This window comes from Hippocampus comes, unplaced genomic scaffold (assembly GCF_001891065.2).
Source record: "Hippocampus comes isolate QL1 unplaced genomic scaffold, H_comes_QL1_v1.1 scaffold26, whole genome shotgun sequence".
Lineage (NCBI taxonomy): Eukaryota > Metazoa > Chordata > Actinopteri > Syngnathiformes > Syngnathidae > Hippocampus > Hippocampus comes.
In genome coordinates this window covers 428,085-438,702 of record NW_017805004.1, presented here as the reverse complement: position 1 = coordinate 438,702, position 10,618 = coordinate 428,085, and the positions used below count along the sequence as shown (strand labels likewise).

General features: G+C 42.4%; 1 protein-coding gene across 2 annotated transcripts in view; it reads right to left on the bottom strand.

Moving 5' to 3' along the window:
* Window positions 1-1,584: 1,584 nt before the first annotated feature.
* Window positions 1,585-10,618, bottom strand: part of map3k7 (mitogen-activated protein kinase kinase kinase 7) — a 28,018-nt gene continuing 18,984 nt past the window's right edge. The window contains exons 11-18 of one of the 2 annotated variants that reach the window (XM_019859222.1): window positions 10,370-10,517; window positions 9,964-10,044; window positions 6,901-6,968; window positions 4,723-4,822; window positions 4,511-4,572; window positions 4,279-4,394; window positions 2,772-3,004; window positions 1,585-2,732 (exon numbers count right to left, since the gene is read on the bottom strand). In XM_019859222.1, coding sequence (XP_019714781.1) covers window positions 2,824-3,004; window positions 4,279-4,394; window positions 4,511-4,572; window positions 4,723-4,822; window positions 6,901-6,968; window positions 9,964-10,044; window positions 10,370-10,517 — 756 coding nt within the window. In that variant the 3' untranslated portion in view covers window positions 1,585-2,732; window positions 2,772-2,823. Of the gene's footprint in view, window positions 2,733-2,771; window positions 3,005-4,278; window positions 4,395-4,510; window positions 4,573-4,722; window positions 4,823-6,900; window positions 6,969-9,963; window positions 10,045-10,369; window positions 10,537-10,618 lie in introns of those variants that run through there. The other variant, XM_019859213.1, reaches the window with a different exon arrangement.

Sequence of the window (10,618 nt, the reverse complement as noted above, 5' to 3'; positions counted from 1 at the left end):
ACTGTCACCATCGCCACATCAAATGCTAACGCAACACCTGTTGCGTTAAGGAAACCTGGGAGATTTAACATTACAATAATGGCAGGTTATCGAAATATAATTGAAAATGGCCACATTACATTGAATTCGATGCAATATATTCGCAAAAGTAAAGGAAAAATAAATAATACTTTTTTTTAAATAACGCAATGAAATTATTTAGGGGGGCTAAAGACATTTTTAGGGAGGCTGAAGCCACCCTAAAATAGGCCTAATGACGCCGATGTGTTGGACCATATATGACAGCCGACACGACGCTCAAAGTCAGACGTACACGTTTTTCTGATAATCTGTGTGTTTTCCGTTTTGCCCAAATATATATTTTTATTCAAGCGAGGGTGAGGTCTGGCTTGTTTCGGTAGGCGGCATGTGTCGCCAGACGCACTTCCTTATAAACACTGTGTGGCGGGCTTTTGCTGCGTCGACGCCCCCTGGACTGAGTCGACTCCGCCTGCTTCACGCAGCCTGGACTGTGTCAGCGCAGTTCACGTGTTGATCACGTGATCTCATGAAGCGGCACACGCACCGACGAGTGGATTGCTCTGTGAGCCCGACGCATGCGTCAACGCATCGGTGTCGCTGGACCCATCACTAGTAACTAGCATCATTTGTTCATTTTTGTATGAATAAATTCGTTTTGTTCAATTCCATCTGAGTCCACGTTTGGAGAGTCCGATTCTGTTCCGGGCCCTTCCGGAACCGTAACAAAGTTGCCATGACAATCAATCAATCAATGCTTTATCTTCGACATCCTCCTCGTTGTCTTATGGTGCATTACTGCTATCTCCTGAAATGGGACGATGGGTCTGCATAATATATAACCTCCTATTTAACCCGACTGTTCCCAAAAATTAAACGAGTATTTTAAAACTTACCTCACAAGAATTTCTCTGTAAGGTCTCAAGTATTCAAATGTATTTTCTAATATTTGAGCTCATTAAGTACTTGAGGTCGTCCACATTCGAAAATTGTGCTCTAATGTCTCTTTGGTGCATACCGCCATCTACTGTACATATATAGTCAACGCAGTCTACGCAAGCAAGCGTGCTGTTGACCATTTTAACCTTGACAGGTGAGTGTGGGGGGGTACTTTGCCGGACTGAGAGGTCTGTTTGTGACGATAACGCTGACGGATGAAAAGCTACCTCTGTTCGTGCTTGATCTTTTTTTTTTCTGTTTTTTTATGGCAGAGGTGTAAGAACATCATTCGTGACTGACTGACGGACGGACCTTTGCATCAGTACTGACGGAATGCCCACTACTGGTGGAAAAAAATGAGTTAAAATATTTCAACGACTGCCTTTGAATAAATTATTTTATTTGTAAAGAGACTATATACAGAGAGTGAGAGAGAAGCAGATGTGAAAAACGTCTGATAAACAACAAAAAGAATGCATATTTTTCTCCTTTGAAACGTTTTCCAGAATTCATTTTATTTCATGACGTTGTCTCACTGTCACCCAAACCACACATTGCAAGTTGCTGAGGACCTGTATGCATGTAAAATGGATCAATAAAAAGAAAAACCATGACACAGAAACTCAATAGATGTGCATGGACAAAATGCATCATTTTTAATGACTTGCCAAGTGTTTTAAAATTGTAATTACTGATTTGTACTTGACAGATAAAACAGTGATTGTGCAAAAATACTTGAGGGGTATGAATTCATAGAATTAAAACGACGTTTGAGTACAATTCATCCAATGTCCATTACTTTGCCTTTTTTCCACTTTTTCACTAATCGCCACGCAAAACAAGTCAAGCACTGAAAAATGCAGGCACGTTCTAAGGCAACACGTGAACTAAAAACGGTATGTATGGGCCTCTAGAAGCCTCTTACTTCAGAAATCCCGCACCCCATAAAACGTCAAAACTAACAAATGACTGTGAAATAGAAAAAGACAAAAAAAAAAAATTCAAAACAATGTTTAGATCAAATATAAAAATGTTTAAAATGTGGAATCCACAGCTTCTCTTATTTGCTCGGAAAGGTTATCGGGTGTTGTTGTTTTGTTTTTTTTGCATCCTGGTGGACACGCAGAGAGTTGTTCTTTTTCTAAGGAACGCAAACGTATGACCAAGAAACAACCATCTCTGAACCAAATACTGAATGTAAAGTCCCCGAAGTAATTCATCATGGTCTCTGCCAGGACAATGCTGAATAGAAAAAGAGAGGTTGAATATAAATACACTGCTACACCTAAGGGCGGGGGACGGCATCCACACACACTTCGTAGAATAGGTGCCAATTATCCTTCTAAACATTCCATGAATTCCGCACGCGATCACGTTGAAGAGCAGCCTTGCTTTTTTTTTTTCTTCTTCACATTCTCGAGGACGATTTCGCCATCGGCTGCTAAAAGGGTACCAGAGAATGCTTAAGGAATGAAAAAAAAAAAAAAATCCATCAACTGGTCTGCCTATGAGGCCCTGAGAGCAACCTGTAAAATACACAAACCACCCTCACCAACCTGCTGTCACACTCAGCTGCAATAGAAAGCAAAACTCCATACCGAAGCCCTGTGGAGGCTCCGGGATGCAGTGATTGTTTGGTCTGCAGTCACAGATTATACTGTGAGTATGTGCAAATATTATGTACAGAAGACACCTTTCTGCTGGACAGAGGCAGACACTACAGTGTGACATGCAGGGTATACCAGCACTGAACTGGTGTGTGTGTGTGTGTGTGTGTGTGTGTGTGTGTGTGTGTGTGTGTGTGTGTGTGTGTGTGTGTGTTTGCGCACACGCATTTGACTTTACGCAGGAGACCAGGTGTCCATATCACAAAGTTCCCTGTCTCTTCTGTTGCTGGACCCGAATCAGCTCCAGCTGTTTTTTGCACTTCTGGTAGTATGTGGACAGACTCTTGTTCTCTTCCAGTAGTTTTTTGTGTTCCTGCACCAGACGGGACGTGTTCTGCTGGTCCTTCTCATCTTGGTCCAGTTCAGCAAAGAGTTCCTTTCTTCAAAGATGACAATGGAGGAAATTGAAGAAGCAATCTTATTTACTCATTTCTCGTAGAAGACCAGTAGAGTGGAACCTCGTTTTCACAACAATTAGGTTGACAGTGGACCCTCACGATACGTTTGGTTTGGTTTTTGCGGATTCACTCAATTGCGACCATAACTTTTTGCATTTTCTCTTGCTATCTTTCTTATGTCTAAGTCACACCAGTCAAGAAATGTTTTTTTTCCCTTTTTTTATTTTAAGGCACAGGTGTCAAACTCAAGGCCCGGGGGCCAAATCTGGCCCGCCACATCATTTTATGTGGCCCGCAAAAGCAGCTCGAGCATGTCAACTTCCATGATCCTTTCTAAAATGTCTACCAACATTTTTAAATCTCATATGTAATAAATAAGAGATACATTTGAAGCACTTTCTTGTTACCAAACCCCAAATAAGGTACAATTTTATTGTCAAATGTGTTGTATGTGCAACATACATCGTAACTTAAACAAGAGTTGAATCAACAGTTATTCTTGACTTTTTTTTTTTATATGGTTTCAGTCATATCGGCCCTCCAAGTGAAACGGTAACTAAAATGTGGCCCGCGCCATGAGTTTGACACCCCTGATTTAAGGAGAGAGTTGTTTTAAATTAGAATTGTTTAAAATCCAAGGCAATGAACATGAGGGTGCGTTCACAAATTCACTGACGCCCGTCAGTGACACGACTGTATGTGTGTGTGTTGTGTATGTTCGGAGAGGCAGGGCACAGTTCCCCTCTTGAACTGCTTCCATCTGGACTGCCGGATGTACTGGCACGCCATATTTCCAGTTAAAGCGGCAAAAGCGCACACCAGCGCTTGATTTTTGGTGCCCTCGGGATAAACTGAAAGGCACATTTCGACAATGCTCTTGAGTTTCCCAACAGTTTAAGTCAAGCAGTGTGAAGCTGAGAATATTTCCAAACACGCCCGAGAGGTCGTCGGCCGCCCCAAAGCTCTGTTCCCTCATCGTGGGTACGAACGGAAAAACAGTCTGTTCACGCTACTTCACTTGGACCGTTCGGAACCTCAGAACGTTGCTCACATGTGCCGGTCGGTTATTCCGAGTGCCCCCAAAAACGGGCGCCCAATGCAGACAGTAGAAGCCGGAGAGTAAACGGCTAAAATTGTGAGCGGAGCGTGTGCTCTGCCTCCAACAGCAAAAGGGAATGACGAAACTTCAGCAAATAACTATCTGGAATGTCATGAATATCTGGTTGCATTTTTTTCGACAGCGTTGCTTGACTTACTTCCTCTGGATTAGCAGGGCGATCTCTGTTTGCACTTTCAGATACTCTTGCGCCATTTTGCAATGCTGCTCAAAAACGGCCATGGACTCTTTCGAGTTGGGGAAAGGAGGAAGTGGCTGGAACACGACGCAATGGTGCGGTTATCACTTTACGTTGCAAATATGCATTATGTCAGGAGGTGATTCCAATAGCAACATTTTATAGATATAAAACTGAATTTAAAAATATATACCTGCAGTTGATGGTCAAGGGTGAGGTAAGCCATTGGAATTGAATTGTCCGAGCCGTTGGTGTCTACGAAACAAAGTGGTCATGAATCTGCAGGAATCTCTCAAGGAATATGCTTGCCGTTATCACCAACCGTTCAATAACCGACGATGACATCATTGTAAGTTTGCTGATCAAATGTTTTTCTTTATTAACTCGAACGGCTGCAGTAAGTACCTGTGGGGTCATCGGGGGAGAAGTAACCTCTGCTGTTTGCCTTTTCGGGCAGCATCATCCTCAAACTGGGACTCGAAGATCGGCTACTGTTCCGACTTCCCTGCAAGAGGACGTAAATGACTTGTATCAAGGATGTTATTTATCCACAGGGTTGTGCCAAAAGGGACAAGAGACAAATTGCACGCATCATAAAGTTTGACACAACTGAATAACTTTGGACATGAGCCATCACAGACATTTTTTTGAGAAGGAGTGCAAGAAATCGTTGGCGAGATAACAGCAAAAAGCAATCCCTGATTAGACTTTACGGAGCATGAAATGTAACCAAGACAAATGGGATGAATTGTTTGTTCGGGGTCATTCCATCTCAAGATATTTTGATTCTTTTTTTAGGGTCCGCTGCGAGGTCCCTATTGGACAAACCCCAATTCCAATTCAGTTGGGATGTTGGTGTAAATAAAATATGAAGAGCGAAGACAATGATTTGCAAAAACTTTTCAAACTCTTTGGGGATTTCTTTTCTTGCCCTCCTGGGAGGTTAAGACCAGGGGACATTGTTAATAATTGCCCACTGTGGGGTTGTGAAGCCCTTTGAGACTTTCTGTGATTAAGGGCTAGGACTTGACTTTGGTCAATTGAATACACTATAAAGGCAAGACATTTCATGTTCAAACTGATGCATGCCCCCCCCCCTCCAAACACTCCCTCATTTTCAATTTGATGCCTGAAACACATTGCCAAAAATATGGGCCAGATGTGTGGGTATTATTTTTTGCAAATTATTGGCCAATCTAAAGTGTTGAAAGTGGGTTGCTCTCTTTTATGATGCAACATTAATGGTTGAGGTATAAGGATTCGACGGCAACAATATTTATGATTTGTTTTTTTTTTCTTTTTCAAATCAGTTCCTATCGTCTCATTTATATAAATCAGGTTATGCAGTATTACAGTTGAAATGTTTCCAGATATTGGCATCATTTGTGAAATTTTGATTTCAGTCACAAATGCCAGAAAAAACTGCTTGGAATGCAGAGAAAACCCCACAAAAATAAACTTCAGCTGAATTTCAGGCTTCTCTGTAAACAAGTGTTTTTTGCCTTATGACTTGTTTTCTTGATGGAATGCTGCACATCCTGCAAATTCTGTCAGGGAAAGTAAACCTATTGTGCGCAACTGTATGAAATTAGATACCAATACAATTAGGGCAGCTGTTTTGGATATAGCAGAGATGAAAGTGGACTTTTCTGAAAATCCTGGATAAATAAACAAACAAACAAACAAACACACACACACACACACACACACACACACACACACAACTGGCCGATCACGCATGAATCAGTTTACCCAAAACGCTATTCAAATACTCGACATTCAATGACGAATCTTCCTTTTGTGTGCACATGTGCACCCTTTGTGGCTTCCGTTCTCGACGAAATTTCGAAATCTCCGAGAAATGGCGAGGCCATGAGAATGCGAGGCGAGGTTATTACTGTTGTGGCGACGCCACTCAAGCTCAGCGAGCCGCAGCAGTAGATAGTCCGCTGCTCCCTGCTGTGCGTGCTTCAGCGCGAACACGTACGCAAGCGCGTCTTTTGATTTCAACCAATCAGCGCCGACGCAAAGACGACACACAACCGACGTCACACAAGACAACAGCTAAGCTAAGCTCTAAATAGCTAGAAACGTTCTTGACTATGAAAAAAAACCAAAAAAAAAAAAACCAGCTAAGCTAAGCTAGCCGAGACGACACTCGAAGTCGGACGGACACGTTTTTCTGCCAATCTGTGTGTTTCCCTTTTTGTCCAAATATATTTTTTACGACAACTGTCTTGTCCACGGTGTCGTTTGTTCGTTCCATTGGGGTTTAGCAAGTGTGTTTATAAAGAGACGAAAATCTCTTTACTGTTACTAGTGTTCGTGTCTCAACATGGCTACACTTGTGAAAGCAAAACAACGAATTCAAACGCGTCGTCGTTCAATGTTGTCAACTAATATCCGGATTCATTTTAGGCAAATTTTCCTCAATTCTCCGGAGAGATTTTCATAAAAATTTAAAAAACCCGGAATTCTGGAGGACTTTCATCTCTGATATAGGAAAGACTTTACCTGACGCTGGAGGAAACGCTCCTTTTCCATACATTTAAAGTTTCACACCTCCACGATGGTTTGACTTACCTGGGTGGATTCCGTGCCAATCCCTGGCAAATCCTGTACAGAGCGGCGCCTCTGAGGCTCACATGTGGCTGTGAACATAGGTAGAAAAAACAAGGACAGACAAAAAAAATAAAAATAAAAAAGTCCTTTTAGTCTGTGTCATATGTAGTGCATGACAAAACATAAGCTTTTACATTGGGCACTGTCGGTTTGAAAAAAAAAAATCACATCTTATGTTTGAGATTTTGTTATTGACCAGAATGTAAACTATGGTATTTTCACGACCATGCGGCGCACCGTATTAAAAGGCGCAGTGTCATTTACGGTTGCTATTTCTGTATTTAAAACATACATAAGACACATTGTATGATGCAGGCATGGTAAAACGTACCGCTTGCTTAAAAAATATGATGGCATGTATGCACGCAAGCATGTTTTTATAAAGGCAGCGGGAGCAAAACTGAGTTCGACTGAACTTGATTGAACAATGTAGTGTCATTATTTTTTGATCAATCCTCATCTTCAAATCCATCAAAGTCCGAATCTTATGGATTGGAAATGAACAGCTGGGGCAAGTTCACAATCAAACGCGCCAGGTTCCCTCGCATCATTGTCAGAGTCAGTCTCGTTGCCGTGCGGCTCCTGCGAAAACTCGAACTACAGCGCAAGCAGACACAATCCATTCACAAATTGTGGCATAACTCGCCCGGTGCTGCTGCGGCTCCTCAGAAATGATGCCGGCTTTTGCGAAAACTCGAACTACAGCGCAAGCAGACGCAATCCATTCACAAATTGTGGCATAACTCGCCCGGTGCTGCTGCCTCCCAGTCTTAGTAAAGCTGTGTTCGCCATTTCGCTCCCACGACGCTTGCAACTTCAGTTTGGCCGTTTCTGTCCATTACCATGGCAACCAAGCACAATAGTAAAAGCCAACTTCTCGCGCTCCGTTGTGCGTATCACGACCGTGCTGGTCCCCCCCCCCCCACCCAAGATGGCGCCGTAGTTGGCAGCCGTCGTCAAGTGCTCTTCAAGAGCCTTGATTTTTTTGTTGTTGTTGTTTTTGTCTTGTCACATGGTGTTTGTTGTTACGTTGTGTGGACCCGATGTGGATTGTTTTCGGCGTTTTTTGGCCACGACATTCGTGAAAGGAGAAGAATCTGTTCTTAGTGGTTGCCCCTTCCCGGGCAGTATTTTTCACAGTCCTGTTTTGTTCAGCGGAGATGGCGGCGCTGTTGGACAGTCTGCGTTGGTGCAACTGGATGGACATGTTCTTAGTGGTTGCCCCTTCCCGGGCAGTATTTTTCACAGTCCTGTTTTGTTCAGCGGAGATGGCGGCGCTGTTGGACAGTCTGCGTTGGTGCAACTGGATGGACAGCTGTTCGAGCCGAGGATGAGCAGAGAGGAGCGTCGGCGTGGAGCGCGGATGCCTATTTGGAACTTAAGAGTCGCCGCTTGGAATTGAAGTGGATACATGGGACAGGAGAGGTGAACCAAACTCTTTTTTCGGCACTACAGCTTCTTGTTGACTTTCAAATTGAGCTTGTAGCAGACGTGTGCACATTTTGAGCATGATGTCTCTGATCCAATGGTGAAAGGACACTTTGATTCGCTCCTCTTTCATCTCGAATTGCTTCAAACAACAAAGCGCATGAGGGTAAAGTGGTTAAGATTGCACGACTGTCCGTGTTTTGATGTTATGTTGTTTATTATTATTTTATTTTTATTTATTTTATGTGAACAGTTTTGTTGCAGCTGCATCGGTTGTGAAAGCGTTGTATAAATCAGGATGTACAGTATTGTATTTTATTGTATTCTCTACAGTGTGGTTCACCGGGCTGTCAAAAGTGAGCGGCACTTCGTCCATGTTGGTGATGTGGTTGGGCTGGTTTGTGGTTTGTCTTCAAACATTTTGTTGTATTTCAAAATGCACAAATGCTTGTCCCTCATCACTTGCCGTAGCCCAAGTGGGATTTTGGAACTCAGTGTATACACAAGACATTATAAGTACATTTTGAAGAAAATTTAAGACTTATAAGTGCGTCTTATGATCGTGAAAATACATTCCTGGCGTGTTTAACTGAATCTGCCAAATGTAATTACATAAAATGTTAACTGATAGTCAACGGATTTGACTTGCGTCTCGAGACCACACACAGGGCAGTGATCAGAACTGTCTCAATTCTATCTTCACCTTTAATCATGACAACCTCTCAAAAAAATGAGAGGATGTAGTCAATCAGTGGAGAGTTAGGTGGAAGAGCCACAATTTCTTTTTGTCTTCAGTGCATAAAAGCCAGGCCAAGCAACAGTGTGAAAAACAAATGTATACTTTCTACACAGGATCTTCTACCAGCAAGCCAGTCATATGACAAAGGACAAGCCCCCAGTTAGAATAATTATCGAATGCAATTGTAAAACTGATATATTCAAACCGGCATGACAAAGCTACAATTCTAACTGGTGCCCTATTTTTTTATTTTTTTTTTATAAAATCACAGCATGAAAGGCAGCTCTGTGTGTGCAACTCCAAGACAAGCTCATAAAGATGCTTTTTTTTTTCCAACCTCTCAAAAAAATGAGAGGATGTAGTCAATCAGTGGAGAGTTAGGTGGAAGAGCCACAATTTCTTTTTGTCTTCAGTGCATAAAAGCCAGGCCAAGCAACAGTGTGAAAAACATATGTATACTTTCTACGCAGGATCTTCTACCAGCAAGCCAGTCATATGACAAAGGACAAGCCCCCAGTTAGAATAATTATCGAATGCAATTGTAAAACTGATATATTCAAACCGGCATGACAAAGCTCCAATTCTAACTGGTGCCCTATTTTTATTTATTTTTTTTATAAAATCACAGCATAAAAAGCAGCTCTGTGTGTGCAACTCCAGGACAAGCTCATAAAGATGCTTTTTTTTTTTTCTTCGAAATGACTCTTGAATTTCATAATTAACCCTTTTCACATGACGTAACCCTTACGTCGAGGAGTGGCACACAGGAGAAGAATGAGTCAGAGCAGAGCAACCCAAGATCGTGACCAAAACCAATTAAGCCCAATTAGCGGGAGGCTCAGCAGTCCATCTTATACCTGTGACGACGATCTTGGGAACGTCCAGAATGGTGCCAAAAGATGCTGTTTTACGATGGCCTCGTTTATACTGCGGGCGTGCTGCAAAAACATATACACATGCATACAGCTGCATACACAAACAAGCGTGCAGACTATGATAGACTCGAAGCCAACTGGACTGGAAAGGCAGGCCAAGACACATGCAGAGTTTACTTTTTGCAAGGGCAACATGCATCCCATTCATTCCAGATGCTGTGAAGTGGCAATGTCTGTCGATATTTGCAGCTAAATATATATTTTTTTCCGCTTCATACAGGTCTGAGCTCCGATAGGTCCTCAGAAAGGCCTCCCTCCAATGTCAATGATCAAGTCTAAATAACAATAAGTTTAAAAAAAAAAAACATCTTAAACTGTCTTCTATTACCTGGTGGGACAAATCCTATTTTGGGCTCCAACTCTGACAGGTCAGCACTCATTCGTTTATTGTCAGAGGATATCAAGCCCTGTGTTCGAGCAGGCAGACTCTCAAAACTACCCCCTCTGGAAAGAGGCAACGTCCTCAAAGGGTCTCCCTGGAAAACCAAATTAAGAGTTACTTAATCTGCAATTGCTTTTTTCAACATTCATCCCCCCCCCCCAAATAAACATAAAATCCTCCATGTGAGTTTACCTT